At 39.4% G+C, this 27,641-nt stretch overlaps 1 protein-coding gene across 1 annotated transcript in view; it reads left to right on the forward strand.

Moving 5' to 3' along the window:
• bcas3 (BCAS3 microtubule associated cell migration factor) overlaps positions 1-27,641 on the forward strand; it is a 1,061,909-nt gene that overhangs the window by 377,166 nt on the left and 657,102 nt on the right. The window contains exon 14 of the mRNA XM_048612335.1: positions 19,758-19,891. Within this exon, the coding sequence (XP_048468292.1) occupies positions 19,758-19,891 (134 nt within the window). The remainder of the gene's footprint in view (positions 1-19,757; positions 19,892-27,641) is intronic.

Consider the following 27,641-nt stretch of genomic DNA (forward strand, 5'->3'; position numbering starts at 1 on the left):
TTGTGCCATTTTTAGTATACTGACTTCCCATATTAGTTCTTCCAAAATGCATCACTTCACACTAATCTGCATTGAACTTTATCAGCCATGTTTCTACCATGATGACTGAAAACTGTATTAATAAAGTGAGTTTTGATGAAGATTGTGAAGGAGGTAATGGATGTTTACTACTTGTAAGACAGTATTGGCAGCGTAGGTACAAGACAGAAACAGACCACTTGTTCCGTGGCATTTGTGCTTCACATGAGATGCCTACCATCTATCCTAATCTTACTGTCTCAGTATAATTTTCTAAACATTACCTCCACTTTTTTGGAAATCTAGAATCCCTTAAATGCATCTAAATAATTTGCTTCAGCTATTTCCTGTAGTAGCAAGTTCCATCTTCTCACCAATCTTTTGGTAAATAAGTTGAATAATTTGATAAATAAGGTAAATAAGGTGACACAGTGGCTCAGTGGTTACCAGTGTTGCCTCACAGTGCTAGGGACTCAGGTTCGATTCTAGCCTCAGGTGACTGTCTGTATGGAGTTTGCACATTCTCGCTGTGTCTGCATGGGTTTCCTCTGGGTGCTCCAGTTACTTCCCATAGTCCAAAGAAGTGCAGGTTAGGTGGATTGGCCTTACAGGGTTGGAGTCTGGGGCTGGTTCTGGGTTCGATGCTCTTCAGAGGGCCACTGTGTTCTCAATGGGCCAAATGACCTACTTCCACAATGTAGGGATCCTATGAAGTTTCTTTTAAATTGCCTATTTGCTTTCTTGATGACTATTAAATTGATGGCCCCTATTTTTCTCTTTCCCAGTAGTATAAACACTCTCCTTCGTGTCTTCTCTATCAAAACCTCTCATGATTTTGAAGACCTCTGTTAGGTCAATTCTTAGCCTTCTCTTCACCAGAAAAAAAGACCCAGTCTATTCAAGCTCTTCTTGTAGGTATAACTGATATCATCCTTGTAAGTCTTTTTTCATCTTCTGCACTGCCTGTATACAATTTTTATAAGACAATAATCAGAATTGTATGTGGTATTCCAGGTTTGGGGATACAAGTTTAGCATAACTTACTTACTTCTCAGTTCTATATTTCTAGAATATTCCCTAGTACTTGGGTCTCTTATTGACTTGTACTGCTAATTTTAGTGATTTATATATTTTTACTTCTCTTCCTTATTTAGATTCTTTTGTCTTAGTATTGTGGAGTCTCCTTATTTATCTTAAAATGTAGTATCTCACATTTTTTAACATTGAATTGCACATGTCAATTATATGCCCATTCTGTAAACTTGTCAACATCTCCTCCTCCTCCTCCTCAATAATAACTGTTCAACTGCTGCCTGACTGTGGACTCCAAATAAATGACCAGTAGGTGAGTCCTACCTCCAGTAACATGCTGAGAGAAATTTGATCCCTAAAGCCAATGACACTCAGTTTCACCAGGATTCTAACTTGATAAACCTGCAATTATTATGACCTGGTTGTACATAGACAAAGGAGATATCATTATAATGATAAGTAGAGCTGATGCTAGCCACTTAACATAATGAAGGCTGGTTGACTATTGCCATAGAAAGAACTGCTTTATCTTGACAGGTTGACTTGTCCAATACATCGCATTCATTGCCTGTAGAATGATTCCAATGTTCATGCTTCTTTTGTCATATTGCAAGTGGCATTCAGCTATCCATCACTCTTCCAGTGAAAAATGCTTTGAGACAACTGTCCTAAACTTGTCTTTTCCCAGTTTGTATCATGATTCCTTGGCTTACATAGTGCTCTGAATTTAATCTTTGTACACCATTTTATATCCTTAATATTTAAATAAGATTACCAGTGATTTAGTTACTTGAGGCTATGTAGCCTGAATTTTTGTAGCCCAGATTCACAAGTGAGGTACATAAGCATCAGGGATAAACTTTGTGGCTTCTCAGCAATCTCTACTGCTTGGATGTACGCTTTATGTTTTGGTGACCAAAAATAGAATGGATTATTCAAGGTGTGGCCTGGTCAGGACACTGACATCATAGCAACCAAGCTCAATGGTATAAATGAAGCTACCACTGACAAAATAGGGCCTAGAATGGAATAAAAGCGTTTTCATGCCACTACTCTCAGAAACACTTCCAGACATCACCCCTGAAAGACCTGACCTTAATTTTAATGTTCTCCCCCGTGTTCTTGAGACCCCTACCAGAGGAAATGGGGTATAAGGTCCAGAAACTATCAATTCTGTCTTAGTCACAAGGACTTTTCCCCCGACAAACCTTACGTAGTTTGCACGTTTGTTAGGAGTGACTATGTTTTAACTGATTTAACACTGACACACAATCTTGACTCTTCAGCATTTAACCTCACAGGACAATATGGGCTCCATAATCATAAATGTAAATCAAGTGTCAGCGCAGCAACTTTGCATGCATTCTTGCATTGATGCTACCTTGACTGAGGATGGCATGATAGCTATAGCTAAGGGAATAATTTTCCATATTTGGTAAAAAGATATACTCTTCCTGTTGGCTTAGTAGATACACACCATATGGTGGGGTACTGAGGAGTGGAATTGATTAACAGAGAATTTATGTTAAAACCTATATACCAACTTGGTTAGACTATGCCCAGCATCCTAAACACAGGTCTTTTTAAAACTATATTACCAAAAGAGGCAGGAAAGATAATAATAAAAAAAAATTAAAATTGATACCAAAACTGAAAGGTTACAGTCATTAGGAAAAACTGAACAGGCTGGTAACAAGGTTGAGGGTTGACCCACCAGAAGTCATTTTATGAAGTTACCGAAAAAAACAATGTCTTTTTTACCCAGAGAATAGTTACAATGTGGAACTTGCTATCATGTTGGCATTTATAGGTTTTTAAAGAAAGATGGATGGAGAAAGGGATAGAAAGATATGCTAATTGGAGCAAAATTAAAATTGAAAATGTAGGAAATACTCAGGAGGTTTAGGAACATATTTTAAGAGTAAAGTAAAACTAAAGCCTCAGATTGATGATTACTCATCAGAACTCCAAGTTAGAAATGTAGATATGCAGATGGTTCAGATGAATGAAGGTGGAAGAAGGAACTGTGTTAATTGTATGCTACCTGCATTTAGTTGTATGGAGATAATAGATTTTAACAGGTTATGGACGTTAGTTGTGTATTCAGTTGATGCATTCTATAAATAGAAACAGACTGAAACTAAGGCCATTGGATGTCTGTGCTGGTAATGTATAAATTCATAAAGAAATAAAATTGTGTGTAAAGATTGGCTTCAGTTCTATCCTTCAGCAATTAGTTTAATAGAATAGAACTAAATAGCCTGTTACTGTATTGTGCTGAGCCATAAAGACCAGCTTTTATTCTTTTTTTCTATATCCAGAAGTGCTCTTACACACAACTGAATGGGTTTTTTCTCCAACACCAAATAATCCATGGTAACAGCTTTTATTCTTCCTGTTCTGGACATAATTACATGCCTCTAGAACAGGTGGGACTTGAATCTGGGTCTCCAGGTCCAGCAGAGGGGCACTACCACTATACTGTGAAAGCCCTCTCAGATTTTTTTTATTTATTCAACTTATTTTTATAATCAACCTGTTTAGAGTTGTTGTTGCACACATCTACAGCAGGTGGGGCTTGAACCCAGGCCACTTTGAGTATGCCACAGGAGGGCCCCTCAACTTCTATTTTCTTTAAAATTAACCTATTTTTCTAAATCAACCGGTTCAGTGATGTTATTACACACCTCGAGAGCAGGTGGGAATTGAACCCAGGCCTCTTCTTGCAGGGGTAGGCACACTATCACTGAGCCACAGGAGGGCCCTTCAGCTTCTATTCTTCCTTCACTGCACTTAGCTGATTTCAGCCAGGGCTGCTTTTAGGACATTTTAATTGTCTGAAAAGGGAAAGAAAAAGGAGGAATCCCAATTGTTATCCAGTCAACTGCCTGAAACTTACCGTGTGTGCATGTTAGGGTGGCAGAAGCAGATGTGGTGGCTTTTTCTGCACTCTGAAATAAGCAGTAGCCACCTACCCAAAGATCTGTCATTACCCATTTTTTAAAATTCATTGGTGGGATGTGGGCGTCGCTGGCTCGCCGGCATTTCTTGCCCATCTCTAGTTGCCCTGAGAAAGTGGGGGTGAGCTGCCTTCTTGAGCCGCTGCAGTCCTCCAGCTGTGGGTTGACCCATAGTGTTATTAGGGAGGCAATTCTAGGATTTTGACCCAGCGACTGTGAAGGAACAGCGATATATTTCCAAGTCAGGATGGTGAGTGGCTTGGAGGGGAACTTTGAGGTGGTGGTGTTCCCATATGTCTGCTGCCCTTGTCCTTCTAGATGGAAATGGTCGTGGATTTGGAAGGTGCTGTCTGAGGATCTTTGGTGAATTTCTGCAGTGCATCTTGTAGATAGTACACACTGCTGCTACTGAGCGTCGGTGGTGGATGGAGTGAATGCTTGTAGATGTAGTGCCAATCAAGCGGGCTACTTTGTCCTGGATGGTGTCAGACTTCTTGAGTGTTGTTGGGGCTGCATTCATCCAGGCAAGTGGGGAGTATTCCATCACACTCCTGACTTGTGCCTTGTAGATGGTGGACAGGCTTTGAGGAGTCAGGAGGTGAGTTACTCACTGCAGTATTCCCAGCTTCTGGCCTGGTCTTGTAGCCACTCTGTAAATGTGGTGAGTCCAGTTGAGTTTCTGGTCAATGGTAACCCCCAGGATGTTGATTGTGGGGGATTCAGTGATGGTAACATCATTGAATGTCATGGGATGGTGGTTAGACCGTCTCTTATTGGTGATGGTCAAAGCCTGGCATTTGTGTGGCGCGAATGTCACTTGCCACTTGTCAGCCCAAGCCTGGATATTGTCCAGATCTTGTTGCATGTGAACACGGGCTGTTTCAGTATCTGAGGAGTCACGAATGGTGCTGAACATCGTATAATCATCGGCGAACATCTCCACTTCTGACCTTATGATGGAGGGAAGGTCATTGATGAAGCAGCTGAAGATGGTTGGGCCTAGGACACTACCTTAAACTTACCCCAGCAAGGAAAATAAATTGTCTGGATTTTTATGATACGTTTTGCCAAATTATAATTCGATAATGAAACTTATCCTGCAAATATTTCTGCTTTTATTTCCTTCATAGTTTCCCTCGAGATTTTTCTTGTGTGCTCAGAACATTAAAATTACACAGATTTTGGTACCAATAGAACTGTTATTTTTTTAACTAAACTGTAAATAAATAACTATAGCTAGTTAACCCTGATATGACTTCATTAACCCACAATTATCACTTTCCCACTGGGCCCCATGGGTTGAAAATTGTTAGTTTAGTGCAGCTTGGTCACATCCACATCAAGGATATATATCCCCTGTTGTTCCCTTCCACTCACCCTTTAATGTCTTTATTTATAAAAGCACTTGGACTTGTTAGTACCCTTGCAGCAAAACACTAAGATGCACTAACACTTCCTGTCTTATTTTTGCTTAGGCGTAATTACATTGCTCAGCAATTAATAATTTGCAGAAATCCCTGAAGATGCATTCAATCCAAGTTGATTCACTTTAGAATTCAGATTGCTGTGTAACTAAGACTGCAGTGCTCATGCTGTGAAAAATTACCTGTACGCTCAGCAACATAAACTGTAAATAGTGCATCAGTCAAAGTTCAAGGTTATAATATGCTGAAAGGTGTTCTTACAAATAAGCTGTCCAACCATCTTTATTCTCAATACCTTTCTCCCCTGTGCATTTCCTCCCCTAAGATTATTGATTTACTTGCATGGAGTGTAGTTCCATCAACTAGTTTCTGGGACCTCATCCAAATATCCATTCTTTTTGTGTGACTGTTAACAGACTGTTCAACTGCTAGGCAAATCACAGACAAGCTCAAACCTGGCCTTGCTTAGCTTTGATCATGGGGTAGCAATCCGGAGCAGGAATTCTTGCTGGGCTTCCTCTCCATGGCCCAGGGCACTGAGGCAAATGATTACATACTTTAACCCTGTATCAACTCAGTAACTGCACATCACGGATTGAAACTGGGATCCATAAGATGAGCTATTGAGCGGAAGTAAAACATGTTCTTAAATTAATGATATTTAATGTGACTGTTTGGAGGAGAGTGGAATAATCAAGAGCTTTTGTCAAAAAGCTTTTGTCTTTGTTTAAGAAGTAATGTTAACAGCTGATCTCACTTAAAATGCACATCATCAAATGTGTAGCCTATCATAAATCACTTAATACTTCTAAGATGCCCAAAATTACATTTCATTGATACTATGTGGCTAACAGTTTTTCACTGTACTCTCAAAAATTCAGCCTGTGTGGCCAGTAACATAAATAAAGTTCCCTTCAAGTTTTCTGCTACTCACTCATTTTAGCTCAAAATTACATATTATTGAGAGGCCACAAAAACCTGAGCGAGACACTCCAGTCATCACCGGCTTCTGGGGGAACACTTTGTGCCACCAGTGTTTCCATCCCACCCTGTAGGCCCGTCCTCATCTATCAAACCCAGGCTGGAGAGGAAACACCCAGATAAACACACAGCAGCTCTTAAACTTCCAATCACTCTGTGCTTCCGCTTCCAGAGCCTATAATTAGAAACCATTCTCTTCCGTCTATTCCCTTGTGACGCAAATGCTTTTTGTGACTTGGCACCTCATTGAGGCGTGGGTTAGTTTTTGGCCCGTCCAGCGTCTGGATTGGTGTTTACAGACCCAGCTACAGCATAAACAGCACTTTTTGATTCTATACCACCTCTTCCCCTTTTTAAATGAATGATCTCAGTCTTACTTTCTTCCCATCACTTTTCCTCAAAGCAGCACTTTTTCTCTAAAGTAATTGGTGTGAAAAACGGGAAATGTTAAATTGGAGTGAAGTAAGCTATTGCTCTTTCAGTCAAAGCACATTTACTGTGATTGAAACCAATTAGCTGTTTTCAAAAATGATTGCAATCAGCAGGCCTTTCTTCTAGTGTGACTTGCTACCCCCTCCTGCCCAGCTACCCCCCCCACCCAACAAATATATTAGATAAGCTGAACAACAAAGCAACCATTACTAATCAGATTTGCACCAACGCACACTTGGTGCTACAGACTTGCAAAGAAAAGATGATTTTAGTTTAGGAAGAGATGATTGTAAACAGCCCTTCATTGATTGCACATGTCCTGAGTTAGCAGTGCTGCAAAGGCAGGGGTTTCGGGAAAAAATGACTTTAGAACTCACTTCAAAAGGTCTAGAAGCAAGCTGAACATCTCCAAAGTGCAATATTTTGACAGGAAATAATTTACAGATTGTTCTTTGTTTCTACTCAGTAACTTCATTAGTTTGGACACATGCACTAAAATTTAACGATGAGTGCACCAATTCCCATGATTCCCCTGTAAAAATTGATGCACTCGTGGAGCCCTCAGCAAATATTGACCCTCCTGGGGGTCCCTTGCAAATAGGCACACTGTTGGGATTCTGTAAATATTGACATTCCCCTGGGGTATTCTATGTCAACTTCCAGAATGTAGTCAGTTGCCTAAAGCAAGAAGATGAAAGCATTGCTGATCTCTTTAAAACATACTGCAGGGCAGCAGAAATGGCGATGTTACTACATCAAGAAATTTGGAAAGATACATAAATCTAATATAGGAAAGACAGAATCTGATGACTCCTCCGGCGCTGATGCACTGTAGCAACAGTCCATACCATCCACACCATCCACAAAATACACTGCAGCAATTCACCAAGGCTATTCTGAGACCATCTTGTGGCTTCAACCAGAGGACAAGGGAAACAGATGTCTGGAAACATCATCACATGCATGTACAATGTTCAAATTAAGGTAGCACCTTTCACGACCTTGGGACTATCCAAAATATTTACTGCAATTAAATATCTATATTTTTGAGGTGCGTCACTATTATAGGAAATGCAGGAGTCAGTTTGCATGCATTAAACTTCCACAAGAAACAGTGGAATAATGAGTTCATCTATTTAATTTGGTTGTGTAATGATCCCAGCCAGTGGTGCAGCTGGACAAGTCAGATGCCAGAATGAAACCTGGCTTAATAGTTCTTCTGTCTTTTTAAGATAGTTAACATACTGGTTAGTCACTGAAATATTCAGATGATTTTACCAAGGGTCTTCATCAACAGAACATAAGTTTATTCTGCAGGAGAAAGAAAACAAACAAACCATGTTGGGGTTGTAGACTTGCTCGCCGAGCCGGTGTGTTTGATTGCAGATGTTTCGTCACCCTGCTAGGTAACATTGTTAGTGCACCTCAGGTGAAGCATCGGTGTTCTGCCCCGCTTGTTATAACAACTTGAAAGATTGTTATAACAAGCGGGACAGAACACTGACGCTTCACCAGAGGCACACTGGTGATGTTACCTTGCAGGGTGACGAAACGTCTGCAGTCAAACACACCAGCTTAGCGAGCAAGTCTGCAACCTCATCCACAACCTGAGTTACAAATCTCAAAAACTTTAAACCATGTTGGATTCAAAATGTTAACTCTGTTTCTGTCTGAGATAGTAGGAACTGCAGATGCTGGAGAATCTGAGACAACAAGGTGCAGAACTGGATGAACACAGCAGGCCAAGCAGCATCATAGGAGCAGGAAGGCTGACGCAAGTGGGGAGAACAATCCTCTTGTAGGCGTGAAGGCAAACATGAATTTACAATCATTAGCAAAAGAACTGGTCTTCCTTTTTTAAATGGGAAAAGAAAGATGTTTGGTGCTAAATTAGACAATTCCAAGAGCTGGCAGCAGCTCATGAAGGGTCTAGGCCCAAAATGTCAACCTTCCTGCTCCTATGATGCTGCTTGGCCTGCTGTGTTCATCCAGTTCTGCACCTTGTTGTCTCTGTTTCTGTCTCCACAGATACTGCAATATTTGCTGAGTTTCTCCAACTCTTTCTGTTGTTATAACACATATGTCACATTTAGAAGCTCTTAACATAAATATTAAACAGATTTTCAACCAGTTTTCCAACACTGTTAATGATAGAGACACAATCAAGTCCAGAGAAATTACATTCCTATTTTGACGTGAAGTTTCAACTGAAATGACTCCTTCCACTTCCACTCTCACTTTCTTGAACTGTAGAGACAATTTTATCTTTGCTCTCAAAGTCTGATGACATGATGCTTTCACAAATCTAATGGCCTAAATTTGTCATGTGTAACAACTTGAAAGATTTCTAACTCAAACTCTGCTGACTTAGAGAACTCAGACAACAAAATAGAAAACAGTTACTACAGCTGTGACTGGTTTCTCTAAACTGAAAAGACCTCTGCTAGCATAGAAACTGTTTTCTTCTCAACTGGAGGCGAACTGAAACATTCCACTGAACTAATTTCCAGACTTTTCTTAGCTGAAACATTGATGTTTTTTGAATTTAATTAAAAACAAAACTAATGGCTTAATATAACAAAAGCAAAATGTTGCGGATACTGGAAATCTGAAATAAAAACAAAGTGCTTAAGAAACTCAACAGGTCGGCAGCATCTGCTGAAAGGGAAACAGAGTTAATGTTTTAAGTTTAATGTGCCTCATCTTCAGAAAGGCTTAATTGTTTAGTATGTATAATACTGCCTGTCATAAATTCAAAAGTACAAACATCTTATTTGATTAACACTCCAGATGTTCTGCCAACATCTTCTTTGCAGTCACATGTCTTCTTGGAACTACTACATTTAGATTACTGTTCCAGAATGACTTTCTGACCTCTTTAAAAATAAACCCTCACAGCAGTGGCCCACATCTAAAATAAAATAATCTGAATTATAAAAATAATAGCAATATATTTCACATATCTTTCATCAGAGTTGCTGATTAAGGAATAAATATTGACCAGGACTGAACTAACTCTACAGACCAGTATCCCATCACCAAGTCACCCTCTTTTTAGACATGGAGAGTCCTTGACACTGATTCAGCTCCCTTAGAGCCAGCTTACAGACTGAAAAGGATGTCTGACAATCCTGTTCTTATATGTCAGCCAGGGCTCCCTGACTGGACTGGATTAACAGCCCCAACCAGGGAACTCATATTTTATAAGGTCCTCCTGGCTGAGCTCATTACAATCTTTAAATTGCTCCCCCTCTAAGTCTAAGGACATATGCCGGTTCTTTACTTTTTAGCTCCTTCTTGGGTGTTTTAGCTCCAGGTCAGGTTCTGCCAACTCTGCTTCTGATATGGGTGGCATGTAATGCAGAATAGTGTACCCAGAGAATCTTGGAAAAAGTTCATTCTCTTCTTCAGGCGGCAAAGGCATTGAGGCGGCGACATCTGCCAGGTCCATCTCAGATTCCTAGGTCTGTTCGATGCCTTACAAAGAGGGAGAACCCATGGGTTCTGGAACAGTCGGAAAGGCTGTCGAGGAGCCAGCCATGTTTTGCTCCAGCACCGTTTGTGAGTTTGCAGCTTTCATATGGCTCACATGCCTACCTGAACTTTATACGCCACTGGACCTGACCTCACATCAACCATGCGTCCTACCCATGCAGAGCCATTCCTGTGGTTCCTGCACCAAACTTCGTCCCCTGAAGTACAGGTAATTCTGCTATGATGCATGTTTCATTAATGCAAATTGGCTATAACGTGATTGATGAATAGTGGACACTGTTTGGATAACGCAGACTTTCTGCTGTACAGGTATAGTAGTTTACTGCAGTGATTTCCCTGTAGTGCGATTTTCTATCGTGTGAGGTCACACAAGAACGCATCTATCACATTATAGGAGAACAACCTGTAAACTGTCTCTCTCATTTAGCGGAATCTTATGTCCGCCATTGACATTCCTGTTTTACCCTCACCCTCAGGTCTGGGAAGATCAGATTTAACGTGGTGCAGAGTCTTCTCCCCATTAGCAACTCTTCTGAAGCTATCCCTGTAGTTGCATGAGGGCGCTGCTATCAGCAAATAGGACCCGGGATAGTTTGGTATCCAATGAAGCTATAGGCTGTTTCTTTACATGGGCTTTCAATGTTTGGACTGCTCTTTCTGTCAGACCACTGGGTGATAGATGTAGATCTCCTAATATGTTAAATACTATTCGACTTTAGGAAATACTAAAATTCCCTGCTGATAAAGGATGGCCTGTTATCTGTGACCAACACATGCGGGATTCCGTGTATTGCAAAAGATCCACACAGTTTTTCTGTTGCCGTTCTCAGGTTTGACAAATGAACTCTATGCATGTCCACCACTTTGAATGGGCATCCACAATGACTAAAAATATTTAGCACATGAAAGGACCTGCACAGTCAATGTGTAACCAAGCCAGGGATTACTCGGCAATTCCTGTGAAATTGGGGGTGATGCTGGTGGTAATTTCTGTCCCTCTTGGCACTCTGGGCACTGCCCCACCAAGGCAGCTATGTTTGCATTCAGTCCTGGCCACCAGACATAAGCCTCGCCAACATCTTCATTTTGGAAACCCCTGGATGACCCTGGTGGAGTTCAGCCATTATCTGGTAGTGACTTTTGTTCAGGACAATCATTGTTGCTCCCCATAATAATATGCCGTCCTCCACGGTGATCTTGTTCGTTCGGGTCTGAAAAAGTGTCAGTTCTGGTTGTGATAGCATTTTGGTTTCCCCTGTCGCCACCAAGTGTTTCAGTTTTGTGAGGACCAGATCTTTCTGCATCCAAATTCTGATTTTGGCAGCTGTGACTGGAAGTGTGTCCATGAAATTTAAAACCATTACAGACTCTTTCAGTGGTGGTACTGAAATGGTGTCATTTCAGTATCTGCCAGCGGGAGGCGACTCAATACATCCGCATTTGCAACTTGGCCTTCCGGGTGTGTTCCAACTTGTAATTATACGCACTTACTATTAAAGCCCACCGCTGAATTCGGCCTAAAGCTATGAGTGACAGTGCTTTTTCCTCTTTAAGTAGACCTAGCAGGGGTTTGTGGTCCGTTACTATTACAGATTTAAGTCCATAAAGATATTAGAGGAACTTCCTGACTCCAAAAATGACTGCCAAACCTTCCTTCTCTGTCTGGGTGTAATTATGCTCTGCATTAGCTAAGGTCATGGATGCATACACTATTGGGCATTCTTCTCCATTGGGCTGCCTATGAGCTAATACTACCCCAATGCTATATGGGGAGGCATCGCACGTCAATATCAGATCTCGTCTGGGATCATTGTTTACCAACACCTTAGATGATGACAGCTGTTTCTTCACTTCTGTGCAAGTTATGGCTTGGCTACACAACCATTTCTATGGCTGACCTTTTTTAAGAGTTGATGCACAGGTGTCAGGATGGAGGCCAGGTTATGTATGAACTTTCTGTAATAATTCAACAGCCCAAGGAAAGACGTATGCTGCGGTATTGCCGTGGGAGCCGGGTGCCTTTGATTGTTCTCACTTTATCTTCCAACAGGTATAACCCAAACTTGTTGACTCTGTTCTCCAAGTAGGTCACTTGGGGTGCCTGGAACATACATTCTTCCCTTCCAAGGCATACGCCCGCCTGGGAGAAATGTCTTAAGCCCTATGTCCAAGTTCTCTAAGTGCTCTTTATTGGTCTTCCCTGTTATTAGCATGTTGTCCAGATAAATGGTCACCTGGGTAGAACTTGTAAAATGTTCTTCATCGTGCGCTGAAAAATTGCACGGGCTGATAGAACTTCAAATGGTAGTCTTGTATATTGATACAAACCCTTATGGGTATTAATCGTAGCATATGCCTGAGAAACCTCACCTAACTGGAATTGAAAGGACGCATTGCTCATGTCCAGCTACATGAAGGCCAGCTCCCCTGCCATTCTGGCCTTCATGAAGTTGCGCAAAATCCTCAATCTAGCTGTAAAAAGTGGTTTACCATGTGTTTAATAAAGTCAAAAAGGCAAACCGACCTCTCGGCTTCACAATTGGTATCCCATTCTGCAGTTTGGACCTGTTTGATGATTCCTTCGCTTACCAACCTTCTGATTTCTGCCTCTACGTTTGCACATTATGCAAATGGAACTGGGCAGCCTTGCAGAATTGTGGAATTGCTTCCTGGTCAATATGCAAGGTGGCCTTGGCTCCTTTGGCGTCCTTAGACCTTCCTGAAAAACATCCGGGTATTTAATTAGGACTTCACTCAAGTAGCCATTTTCTAATCGAAAAGTGTTGAGCCAATCTAGGTTAATTTTTGTCAACCAATTTGGCCCCATCCAGCTTGAGCCTGAACCTTTTACTACAATCAGTAGTAACTAAGCCAGTTGCTTCTCATAAGAGACCGGAACCAAAACTGTACCCTTAATCTGTAAAGGTTCCCCAGTAAAGGCTCTCAGTCTAGTTGGGTCTTGTGCAAACTTAAGGTATGGAGCCTAGAACGATTGTGTTAAAGACTGGTTCTGCAATCACTGAAATGACCATGCTGTTATCGACTTCCATTTGAACCGGGTGACTGGTTGGTTCTGATTTGGATGTTGCTAAGCAATTTAACTTTTCCAAGTATGTAGGTGGACTTTCCAGAGTGTGTACTCTCCTGGATACTGGCCTATGAATTTTCTTACTCAGTTTAGGTTGAGTGGGAATCTTTTGCTGTCTCAAGTCCATATACTGGCAGCAAGTAGAATGGCTTGCCATCCCGGATCCTGAAGAAAATTTTAACTGTTTGGCCGAGGTTTGGCTTTGTTTTGGGGTTCTACGGTAGGCTGACCTAGAGTCTCTCTGTTCAGAATATATCCTGAGTGAGGCCTTCACTCAAACTCAGTCAGACTGGTGGGGCTGCCTGCTTCCATCGGAATACCCTGCAGTTTATATGCTGTACTTGCCATATTTTCCAATGACAATTTCAGCTATAGTGCTTGTTTAAAGTCCAGTTGGGCTTCAACTAATAGGCTTTTGCATGGTTACATCACTAATCCCACATACCGAATGGTCTCTCAGCATCTCATTAAGGGTGATACCAAAGTCACATGGTCTGCCAGTTGTCGTAACCCAGTCAAAAATCTCGATATGGGTTCCCTGGTTCTCGAATTGCCGAGTAATATTCCTTAACTAAATCCATCAACTTTTGAAAGGTTTCACTATCTGGTGTCTCAGGAAACATTCAGCTCCTAATAACTGATAAAGCTGTGGGTCCACAAAGCTGTCAGGAGAATTACTTATTGCTTTTCATTTGCCCCAATGTCATTTGCCAGAAAAAGTAACATATTGTTTCCACATACTGGGCCCGGTTTTTGACGGCTTTCCCAAATAACAGAATGATGTCATAAATGCTTACCCCAACTCAAAGATGACTGTTGAGAGCAAATTTCTTCAGGAGCATGCTTTCCTCTCATTGCCACTTAAATAACTCCACAGAGGCTGTGGAGCCTTCTATTACCAGGTCATCCTGTATTTACAGGTAGAGAGTCCTTGACACTGGACCCAGTTCCCTCAGACCCAGCTCTCAGAGTGAACAGAATGTCTGACAGTCCTGTTTATATCTGTCAGCCAGGGCTCCCTGATTGTACTGGATTAACAATCCAGCCAGGGAACTCATATTCTATGAAGTCCACCTGGCTGACCTTGTTACAATCACTACTAGGACACAGGGAAGCATTTTTTGCTGTAAATGTTCTGGGTATCCACAGATGCATTTTTTTTTCACTGATTGGACATCTCAGGTCACCAAAATTTCAAACATCTGTGTCAGTTTAACAGAACTAAGAACAGATACTTCAGATTCCCCTTATTGTAACAACATTAAGGTAACAGATTGCCACATGTACAATTATTTGCTGGTAACGGCTGCCAATACCATTCCCATTCATTCCTCCTTTCAACTGTACGTCATTGATACAGAGCTACTCTTAGAGAGGTTAAGGAAGTAAGTGTGTGATTGGAACTATTATGTTCTCACTTTATCTTTCTAGTAAGGCGAAAAACACTTATCGTATATATGATTTACACTCATGGATTGGATTATAGAAGATTTTTTGAAATGCTAAATCTGTTCCCCCTTTCCCGTCGTAGTTTGTATTGTTTTGCCTTATGGTTGGTAGCTGCATAAATGGAATGTTATGGTTCTGTCCAAGTCCAACAGACATCACTTGTTCTACAGTTGGAGAATTACTGTAAAGAAAGTCAGAAACAAACTCAAAACAAATATATTGTTTATTGAAGTAAATTTATTCTAAAGATGTTTAGCTGTACTTCAGTTAATTAATAGAATTACATAGCAGGTCAAAAACACCTGAGAATTCAGTCCAGTTGCTTTGTATTGATGTTAATTTTTCACAGGAACATTGACATGCCTTTCTTCATTTAATTCAATTAACGTATACTTCTGTTCCTTTCTAACAACTTTCCCTGACCACCTTCAATGTATCAATTATATTTACCTTGATCGTGACATGTGATAACAAGTATCAAATTCTTGTCAATAACTGGGTTAAAAAATACTATTTCCTTACTAAATTTAGTAGTAAATATGTTTTTCTTACAGGTATGATCAGTTATTGATATTCACTACTCCGTGAATCCCTTTCACATTGTTAATGAACTCTGATTAGGTGACCTTTCAATCTTTTTTTTCTAATTTGGCATATTTTTCAAGTTGGTTGTATATTTAAGACTCATTCCTGGATTTTAGCACAAAACCTAGGCTGTCACACCATTGCAGAACTGATGGAGTGGTAGTTACTTTGTTGTAGATACTTTGTGAAACTCTCAGAATAAAATAAAACATCTAAATGGAAAAATCCCTGAAATATGGTCTCTCATTATAGGTTGTCAATGCTAGGCAGTAGCAATGGCACTTGGGTAGGCTGAGATTGTAGACATGCTCACCGCCATATCCAACCTCATCCACAACCCGAGCTACAAATCTTCTCAAAAACTTTAAACTTAGGTGGTCTGGTGTGTTTAAAGAGCAGATATGGTCAATGCAGTTCATTTTTTTTGTATTTGCTTACGATAAGAAATTATCAGTATACAACAAAAAAAATTCCATGCCACATTCATTCCTTGACAAGTTTTGAACTTGGACACCGAATTGTTGCATCATTTGTTAGTGACACCCTCATCTTGATTATTAAATTAATTCTGCAGGCCTCTTATGTTTTGTTGTATTATAAATGCAGATACAGTTATTATGGAAATGAGAATGTCCCTTCTCTCTCCCTTCACAGAAATAATGAACTATCAGACTAAATCAGGGCTAGAAAAGAATAGCTTTGCTTTGGGTAGTTGAAGTCAGGGCTGGGTTTCATTTGGAATTGTAATGAATTTGCAGTAGAAATTGGACAAATTTTGAAATAACACTCACCTTCTACCTCAGGCGGGTTAGTTTGAGGCTTCAAAGTCAAAGGTTCAAAGGGGTTACCCTCCTGTGGAGTGAGCTGGAAATCAAATTCAGTTCCTGTGTCAGATTAGTAACTCAGTACTTTGGTGTGTGATTTGATTTGGTTATCCTTCAATAGTAAAGCTGGGGAATCGCATTCACTTTCTAGTTTTACAACCAGACCTGAATGTAGTTTTAATAAGTTTGATGGGACTTTGGCCTTTCAAGTAACATTGGAAGATCAGGAATGTCGCACCTCTAAACCAAATAACAGGCATTATGTATAAATCATATTTTCATAGACAAGTAAATAGAGTTAATATGGAATTCCTGGTCATTCAAGAAGGTGAGGGCAAATTTGTCCTATAATGATAGATTGCTGTTCTTGGTTGTGTTGTAATGTCTGTCAATGTAAAAAAATTATTTATGTGTAGAGTCCTGAGAACAGTATGGACAAACAGATCGCTTATAAATGGAAAACAATTGCGGGGATTGTTTAAAAAGCAGGTGGAAACAGTTGTGGGAGGAATGTTTTATTATTCTATCGGGATTGATGTGCTAGAATAGGACAAGTATACTTCCTTATTGAAATCTACCTTGTCATCTTGAGAATTAAAACTGTCATACTAAAAAATATTACAAACATACAAAAACATACAAGTCCACAGTTTCCTGAAAGTGGCAACACAAGTGGTTAAGATGATCATGAAGTTGTATGGCCTGCTTGACTTCATCATACAGGGCATGGAGTATAAAAATTGGAAAGTTATGTTGTAACTGTGTAGAACTTTGGTTGGGCCACATTTGGAATATTGCATGCAGTCTGGTCTCCACACTATGATAAGGGTGTGGAGCTTTGGAGAGGGTACAGAAAAGGTTTACCAGGATTCTGCCTGGTCTGGAGGATATTAGCTATGAGGGGAGATTCGACAAACCCGGTTTATTTTCACTTATAAGCCGGTGGTTGAGGGGTGACCTGATCGAATTCTGTTGACAAAATTGTGAGAGGCATAAGTAGAATGGATAGTCAGAGTCTTTTTTCCTAGAGTAGAATTGTCAACTACTGGGGAACCATAGGATTAAAATAAAAGGGGGAAAGTTAAAAGGATAAGTGAGAGGCAGGTTTTTCATACAGAGGGTAGTGAATGCCCAGAATGCACTCCCAGAAGTGGTAGTAGAAGCAGATACAATAGCAACATTTAAGAGGTATCTGGACAGCGAAATAAAAGGGTAGGACTGTATGGAGACAAAAAGTTTAGTTTATGTATTGGTGCAGGCTTGGTGGGCTGAAGGGCCTGTTCTTGACCTGCACTGTTCTTTATTCTTTGTTGGTCAGGAAAAAGCCCAACCTAGCCCAACTAGCCTGTCACATACAGTCATCATGCCTTATTTTTCACAACACAGAAACTCCTTGCCCACCCACAGAAAGGGGATTTTCTACCCGGGACATGAACAATATAGATTAAAACCCAGACTGATAAGGGGAAAATTGTGAAAACTGTCTGATATTTTTCAGTTTTAATTGAACAGAACAATGGAATTCTGGTCTTATTTAAAGGGGTTTGGAGTATAAGAGTGTCAAAGTCTTTACTGCAGTTGTACAAGGTGCTGGTGAGACCACATCTGGAGTACTGTGAGTAATTTGGCCCTTTATTTAAGGAAAGATATCATTTCACTGAGGACAGTTCAGAGAAGGTTCGCTAGGTTGATCCCTTGTTTGGAGGGATTGTCTTCTGAACAAAGGCTCAACAGGTTAGAAGTCTATTCACTGGAGTTTGGAGAGGGGTCTCATTGAAACATACAGGATTTTTAAGGATCTTGAAAAGGTAAATGCTGAGAGGATGTTTTCCCTCATGGGAGAGTCTAGTTCAAGACTGAGATGAGAAAGAATTCCTTCTCTTCGAGGGTTGTGAGTCTTTGGAACTCTTTGCCATTGAGCACTGTGGGAGGAGAGTTCTTATGTATATTTAAGGCAGAGATAGATGGATTCTTGATTAACAAGGGAATCGAAGATTATGGGGAAAGGGAAGGAAAGTGGATGTGAGGAAGTCTGATCAGCCATTATTCTATTGAATGGCAGAGCAGGCCGAGGAGCCAAACAAGCCTATTCCTGTTCAAAAACAAAATTGCTGGAAAAGCTCAGCAGGTCTGGCAGCATCTGTGGAGGAGAAAACAGAGTTAACGTTTCGAGTCCAGTGACCCTTCCTCAGAACTATTCCAGCCTATTCCTGTTCCTATTTCATACAGTCTACAAGTCTTTTTATTTAAAAATGGAGTATTGATATTGTGTCAAGAACTAATTAGATGGGGTTTGGACTCACAGTCAACAGAATCTATTTTACAGTAAACAACAGAATCTATTTAAACAGTGTCTCTACGTGCTGCAGCAAACACTGTTTTTACTCTACTCGGCAGTCTAGTTAAACAGAGAAGGTTATTTTGACCAAGTAGTGAAACAAACTGGTACTGTGTGAATAAGATTATGCCTGTTTTTAGGTTTGGATTTAGCATTCAATTTTGGTCCTAATGACTGATTAACATAATTTGAATATGTTGAGTACCCTGGTGGGCAGACAGCATTATGATACAGAATGGCTCAGGAACCAAGTGGAAGAGTGTTTTAGTGATCCTCTTTACAGCTGCAGCAGCCGGTGAATGTTAAATATTGACTATCACTTCAAACAGCATTCAAAATTCTCAGCAGTGATTTGTTTATCCCGAACAACTGGTCAGTATTAGGAGAGGACAAAAGGACAAATATCAGCTTTTAGCATGTTTTGCAGCCTCCAAAATAAGCACTTGTTTGCATTTTAAGTGGCAGTTAGTTCTTTGATGTTAGTTCCACATGACTGCTGCTGGTGCACGCTTCAACTCTTATCAAGTTTGTGGCTTGAGCTAAATACGTCAACTTGCCCAATGTAGAGAGTCCTTAGTGTCTGATTGGGATGTTGAAAATGACCTCCAGGGCAAACAAAATGTGAGACCAAAACTGCAGCAGTCTCTCAAAAGTCTCCAACAAAATACAATGATAGTTAAAGATAGTTAGTTGCACAATACAAATTCTGTGCATAAGATCAATACCAAACGCTATAATAGTACAGTCTCTGATGTGATTTAAAAGGGAATTATCCAGTCATTTCCAATCTTGTCTGTAATATTGGTGTGACATTATGCAGTCTTCCTTTTTAACTGTCTTATATTGCTTTATTCACCAATCAGCACCCTTTATGATGCTATATAAATTGATTTTTCCTTTTTAAAGCTGGTTTTCTTGCATGTCAGCCCTGATGAGTAAAGACAATAAGTTTCATCTAATGTCTCTTTTTAGCAACGTATAACTGCCTTAATTTTGTATTACCATGTTGAATGCACCAGCTTAACCTTAATCTAAAATTTATAGTAAAAATGCACTTTATGTTGAGTTGATCTAATCCATTGTGTGTCAAGAGTTAGCTTTGTTAATTTATGTTATTGATGTTCATTTCAGGAATGCTGCTGGTTACCACTGACACACAAGGCCATGACTTTCATGTATTTCGAATCTTGACACATCCATGTTCATCGTCACAGAGTGCCGTGCATCATTTATATACTTTACATCGTGGGGAGACAGAGGCTAAGGTATAGTGTGAATTTAGATATTAGACACAAGATACTGGGTAGGCTGGAAGAAAGTTCTGTTTGAGGAAAATACCTGACATCAGATTTCATACAGAACATGGTTTACAATCTTTTATGTTGGGATTTTACATACAATCCAAATAGTTACAAGCACTCAGAGACAAATGTATGAAAATTGATGAAGAATGTAGTGTTCTTAAGCTGCTACTTTGGAGAATACATTGTGCCTGTTCATTGATGGACAGAAAGAGAATGCTATCTTGGAAGCCAGAAATTGCCTTCGTGCAATTAGTTTGAAAATCTGAAATAGAGATCGATGGCTAGAAAGGTGTGATTGAACAACAAGTATTGTGTAGTCAATACGTGTTTAAATATAGAGAGTGATTGAGCTTACATCAGAAGCTAAAGTTAGAGTCTGAACAGTTTATCAGTTTCTTGTAAACAAAGTTGGCATACTCTTCAGCTTGTGATATTTTATATAATACATTGTTATGGATTAGATCAAACCCTCTTGAAGTGTATCAAGGAGATAGCTTAGACCCTAACTTTTATCTCATTTAAAGACAAGTGTAAGGTGCTGTGTTTCAAATGTAATTTGATTGGCTACGTTATTTGGCTTTAAGCAAAACTCACTTTATTCTTACCCTACAGTTAAAATACAAACAAAAGAAAGGAGAAATGGTATAACTTTCACTCAGGAAAACTTGACAGCAAAATAGATTATTTTACGACTAAACAGCAACTTTTCCAATATAGTAACATCCCATAAACATACCCTTGGCAAATGCAAATTCAGTAAAATAGATTGTCTCACATGCAATGTTTCTCCAGTCCAGGAAGAAAGAACATCGAGAAAATTCTGGCAGAGAGAGAGAACTCAAGCATTTTGCTGTAGCAGTGAGAGATGTATGGCAGCTTCAAAACCCCAACAACTGCTGAGAGCTAAACTAAAACCCCAGTTCTGTGGGAGCCTGACTTCATCCATTCATGCTGCTTCTTTTGTTCCAACTTTTAAAAAGAACCCAAGGCCTCACAAGCTGTTTCTTGGCTTGATGGAGACAACTCGTCACCTATGTCTCAAATCCTCTGTTCTTAAAATTTCAGGCCAAAATACACTTCTTAAAGCAATAGTATCGTCAACAAATGCAGTTTTAATTGCAGTTGTATCCCATTTTCACCAATTAGCCCTTACCCATTTCCAGAAATCTGACATAAGCATAGATTTTGAAACACTGTATCTCCATAATCAACTTTATCAATTTACCCACAACTATGCAAGCACAGTTTTTATTTTCCTTTTTTTTTGCTTTGGTACTGTTAAATTCATGTAAATTCATTGAAATGTAAATGGATTCCACTGTACTGGCAGCTTCCAGGTATTAGAGTGTGGACAGTCCATTTTGTGACTGACCAGCAGTTAGATTCGCATCCTGATCACTTATTCTCTTTGATCATCTTGTACAAATATTAAAGAGGCTAAAATCCATGTTTATCTCTGACCTGAACAAATAATGTATGATAAAGCTAACCAAATGACCGCAGGGACCCAATTTTACCTCTGTAGACGCTTGACTTTGCTTGTTCAAATTATTCATTGATGCTATGAATTGATTTTTGACTCTGAATGAACAACGTGATTTAAAAATATCTACTGGCTGGTTAGCTTTCTTTAGAACCATTAAGTTGTCTATAAAACGAAAGAGTTGCACTTATACAGCTCCTTTCACTACTGCTGGGTAGCCCAAGATGCTTTATATTTGATGAAGTACAGCTGGTCACTGTTGTAGTGTAGTGACTTTGGCATGTTGACTAGACTCATTTACAATAGAAAAACAAATGATAGGAGAAAATAAGAAGAATCTTTGTTCAGCAACTTGCTGCAGGAATGAAATTTCATTCCATACCACCGTGCTTTTAAGTTACGGAGTCAATAGATTTATGTACTAAATTTTGACATTGAGATCAGACAATTGACCAAACACCACAGGCTCTAAAACTGCGAAAGCCCACCGATATCCACATTGCTTCCCTAAATATTCATCAGCCAAGATAGATGACCTAATATAGATTTTCACACTTAACCTTGTTCAGTTGATGCAGAATTGTGATCCTTCAACTTAAGTAGATATTTTATTACGTGGCCAAAAAAGTGGAGTATTACAGAGAAGGTAATGACTTTAATGCGTTCTAGCAGATAGCACCTTGAATGCTACACACAATTTTGGTCACCAAGAAATGAGAGATGGAGGATCAACGTATAATGGCTAAAATCCTGGAGGTAGTGCAGAGAACTGCTCTTCTTAGTGCAGGGTGTCAGGGATCTATGTTATGAGGAAAGAATGGCTTTTTTGGCGTAGAAGGAAGGCATCCAGGAGATGGTCACAAAAAAGTAAGAAGAAAAGAGGTAAAGGTATTGGGAGTAGGTGAAGATGTGGAATAATCAGATTCATATGTACATTTGCATGTAAAGAACTTGCATTTACATTGTGAGTTTCACAGGCAGCATTCATATTCTTGAAATATAGTTACTATTTTAATTTAGGTAAATGTGGCAGACAGTTTGTATTTAGCAAGGCCCCATAGATAGCAATGAGATAACTGATTAGATAACAAGGTAGAAATTTACCTTGGTCAGTGTAACATATGACTTAGGAGCAGAAGTAAGCTACTCAGCCCCTGAGCCTGCTCCACCATTGTGTAAGATTATGGCTGACGTAATTACTCTACATTCCTGCCTGTTCCTGGTATTCTTTCATCACCTTGCTTATCAAGAATCTATCGACCTCTGCCCTAAAAATATTCAAAGACTGCATTTTCGCCCCCTCTTGTGAAAGGGTGTTCCAACAATTCACAACCCACTGTAAGAAAATAAATGCCCTTATCTCTGTTTTAAATGGGTAACCCCTTTTTCATATGTTTACAGTCAGAGGGGAAAGATTTAAAAAGGACTTGAGGGGTAACTTTTTCCACGCAGAGGGTGGTGCTTGTATGGAATGAGCTAACAGAAGAAGTGGTAAAGGCTGATACAACATTTAAAAGGCATCTGGAAGTTTATATGAATAGGAAGGGTTTAGAGGGATATGGGCCAAATGCTCGCAAATGGGACTAGATCACATTGGGATATCTTGTCAGCGTGGACGAATTGGATTGAAGGGTCTGTTTTTGTGTTGTATGACTCTGTGACTTTATGACATTATGACCATTAATTCCAGTTCTTTCTTTCCCAAGTGGAAGCATCCTTTCCACATTGACCTAATCAAAGCTCCTCAGGATTTTGTATGTTTCATAAACTCGCCTCTTACTCTTCTAAATTCCAGTGGATTCAAGCCTAACCTGTCCAACCATTCTTCATATGACAACCTATTCATTACAAGTGTTAGCCTGGTAAACCTTCTCTGTACAGCTTTAAACAAATTTACATCCTTCTGTAAATAAGGTTTTAAATACTGTGCACAGTACATCAGCAGCCTCACCAGCGTGTTGTGTAAGTGAAGCCTATCCTCCCTACTTTGTGTCCAACTCCTCTTGCAATAAATGATAACAGTACTAGCTTCCCTAATTACTTGCCATACCTGCATACTAACATTTTGTGATTCATGCACAAGGACATCCAGGTCGCCTCTGCATCTCAGAGCTTAGCAGTCACTTGTCATTTAGATAATATACTTCTTTATTTATGTTTTCTGCCAAAAAATGGACAGTTTCCCATTTTTCCCACATTGTTTTTTTTTCTCTATTCATTTGTGGAATTATGTACCTGCATCCCTAGGTCCGTCTGCTCTATAGCACTACCCAAGGCCCTACCATTAATTGTATAAGCCCTACCCTTGTTTGTTGTACCAAAATGCAATACCTCGCATTTATCCAGATTGAACACCATCTGCCATTTTGACCCATTTGATCAAGATCCCTTTGTCATCTTAGAAAACCTTCTTCACTGTCGACAATGTCACCACTTCTGGTGTCATCTGCAAACTTACCAACCATGCCTTCTATAATATCATCTAAATCAGTTATATAAATGACAAACAAAAGAGGACTCAGAACCAATCCTTGTGAAACACTACTGGTCACAGACCTCCAGTCCGAAAAGGAACCCTCCACCATAACCCAATTATGTATCCAATTGGCAAACTCACCCTGAATCCCATGTGAGCTAACTTTACTAATTAGTCTACCATGCGGAACCTTGTCAAAAGCTTTATCCAAATAAACAATGTCTACTGCTTTGCCTTCACCAACCTATTTGGTACCTTCCTCAAAAATTCAGTCAAGTTTGTGAGACATGATTTTCCTTGCACAAAACCATGCTGGCTATCCCTGATCAATTTTTGCCTCTCTAAATGTCCATTTACCCACAACGGAAGTCAGACTCACAGGTCTATAATTCCCCTGTTTCTCCTTAAAACATTTCTTAAACAAAGGTACAACATTAGCCACCCTCCAGTCATCAGACAATCCCACCCATAGTTATAGATGATGCAAATATTTCTGCAAGGGGTCTCATAATTTCCTCGCTTACTTCCCACAACATTCTGGGACATGTTAGATCAGGTCCCAGAGGTTTATAAATCTTCATATTCTCTAAGACCTTCTGAACTTCCTCTTCTGTAATGTGAATTTTTTTAAAGCGTCAAAGTTTATTTCTGTGCATTCTCTAGACTCAATTTCTTTCTCCACAGTTAAAGAGATCATTTACATGAATTGTAAATAGTTGAGGTCCCAGCACTGATCCCTGTGGCACATCACTTATTACATCTTTGCCAACCTGAAAAAGGTCCATGTATGCTTACCCACTGTTCCTGTTAGCTGGCCAATCTTCTATCCATGTCTTTACTTCCTATATCATGAGTTTTTTTTTAATTTTCTGCAATAACCTTTGATGTGGCACTTTATTAAATTTCTTTTGGAAATCTAACTACACTACATCCACTGGTTCCCTTACTCCACAGCATGTGTTTCCTCCTCAGAGTGGATTGGTCAAGGAAGATTTCTCTTTCACAAAATTATGTCGACTCTACCTGATTACCTTGAACTTATCTAAGTACTCTGAACTCCTTCCTTTTTCAATAATACTTCTAACATTTTCTCTCTGACAGAACGGGCATAACTGGCCTGTAATTTCCTGCTTTCTATCTTTCTCACTTTACGAATAAAGGAGTTACATTTGCTATCTTCCAATCTACTTTCACGAATCAAGGGAATTTTGGAAAGCTCCACTAATTTATTTAGTATCATGTCTCTGGTGATTGTCATTTTTCTGAGTTCCTCACTTCTTTCCATTTCCTGATTTATCACTGCTTCTGGGATGTTTCTTGCGTACTTTATATTGAAGACTGGCACAAAATAGCTGTTTAATTTATCTGCTATTTCCTCATTTTCCAGTACTAATTCTCCATTCTCACTTTCTATACAAGCAAAGCTCACTTTGTTAATTATTTTTAAAATGTTTTTAGAAACTCTTACTATCTTTATTTTTATTTCTGGATGGCTTTCTCTGAGTATTTTTTCCCTTTATTAACTTTTTGGTCATTCTTTGTTTTCTTTATATATTCTGTCCAATCTTCTGCTTTGCCACTTCACAGAATTATATGCTTTTTCTTTTTGTCTAATACTATCTTTAACATTTCTTATTAATCGTGGGTCCATTCATTGGATTTTTTTTAACTGTTTGGAATACGTCTGTTTTGTTGTCATAACCCAATGCAGTAGTATGCTGGACATCAAATCGCACTAGTCTTGCAGCCGCAACAAACGCTACAGTTCATAAAACTACCACAAATCCCAATTTGTCCCTGGCTACCCAGGATAAAAGCAAACCACACCAGGTTGCTTTAGTAACAATTATAAATAATTATTTATTGTAACACTTAATTTCAATAAGAACAGTAATAAAGTGGGATTTCTAATTTATGGATCTTAAATTTGACCTCTTCAAAAATTCCAACCCGGATAAACAAATGAGAAAAAAAGACAAAACTCCAAAATTATAAGTGGAGAGAAAAACTGGAATTAGAAGAACACAGTTTTCTATCCCCTGTCTAAAATCACAAAACTAGATCAATTGATTTCACAATCCTCATTCTTTGGTGATCCCTTAATGATATTGGCACAATGCTGATCAGCCTGTAGTTGCTTTGTTGAACCCAGGGTCTTTCTTGTTATCTTTGAGTCCGTTTGAATTATTTCTTTAAGTATTTCTAAATATACTTTATCTGCTGTTTTGACAGAAATATTGAGAAAGGAACTTTATAAGGAAAGGGGAGAGAGAAAAGTCAATGCAGCTAACCTCTGGAAGTTTCCTGGCTTCGGTCTTTATTTCACTCCCCTCACAGGTTCTGCATTAAGCTGCAACCTGACCAGTCAGTGGCTGTTTGCTATGCTATGCTGTCATGAACCCATGGAAGTTTGTGGAACTTTGTCTGGACTTCACTGTCCCCAAAGTGTAACATTATTTCAAATGCACCAATTAGTATCACTTGCTTTTCCAAAGCTGCAAACAAATCCTGTATTCTCCCCTATTTTTTAAAACAATGTCTATTTTGTTGAAGAGGGTTTTAAACGAAGGAACCAAATGTGGAAAAGATGTAGTCATTCCTCCGTATTTGTGAGACTTCTGTTCCTGAGAACCCATGCAAATGATGAAATTCAGAAATGTAGAGCTAGTTAAAAATAGGTTAAAATATGTTTTCATAACTTCTGCTCATAACTCTAGTGTATCAAAGAGTAGATACAAGGTCAGAAAGAAAACAGTGTTATGGGAAATGAGGGCCAGAGAATGGCAGGAAGTTGCAGAAAGGAAAAAAAGCCAAGAAACTTATGAATAATCAAGACTAGATGTGAGAGCCTTTAGATTGTATTATTGCCATATGTCTATGTCTGAATGCACATAGTATTCATAACAAAGTAAACAAATTAATAGCACACATTTAACTAGAGACATGGCTTCAGGATGGTAAGGGTTGGCTTAATATTGAGGAGAATGTGACATTCAAGAAAAATAGGAAGCTAGGTAAAGGTGGAGGGTCAGCACTGCTAATCAAATGCAGTAGTCAGAGATTAATTTAGTTCAGAAGATCAGGATGTCGAATTGGTTTGAAAGGAAACGAAGAATAGTCACAGAAGAAGTGACTAGTGGAGTTATTTACATGCTCCCTAATAGTAACCACAACGTGGGACAAAGTATACTGGGAGAAATATTGGGTCCTTGTAATAAAGGGATATCAATAAACATGAGTAACTATAATTTACGTATTAACTAGAAAAATTAGAGTGTCACTAGGAGCCTGAATGAAGAGTTCATAGGATGCTTTTGCATTGGTTTCATAGATATTTTAGAAACAACCAGAGAGCAGGTTATATTGGACTTGGTATTGTGTGACAGGATTAGCTAATGACTTCAGAGTTGAGGCACCACTCGGTAGCAGTAACCATAATATGAATGAATTTTACATTCAGTTAGAAAGGGAGAAAACTGGGTTCATGCATAGTGTTTAAACCTAAATAAGGGCCATTTGATGAATGGTAGTAACCTCTGAAGGACAGAGGATGTGCAGATATCCACAGATCCTTGAAGGCAACAGAGCAAGTGAATACAATGATTAAGAAGGCATTGGGACACTTGGCTTTATCAGTTGAGGCATTGAATACAAAAGCAAGGACATTAGGATGGGATAACAAGGTGTAGAGCTGGATGAACACAGCAGGCCAAGCAGCATCAGAGGAGCAGGAAGGCTGACGTTTCGGGCCT

This window comes from Rhincodon typus, chromosome 26, assembly GCF_021869965.1.
Source record: "Rhincodon typus isolate 14 chromosome 26, sRhiTyp1.1, whole genome shotgun sequence".
Lineage (NCBI taxonomy): Eukaryota > Metazoa > Chordata > Chondrichthyes > Orectolobiformes > Rhincodontidae > Rhincodon > Rhincodon typus.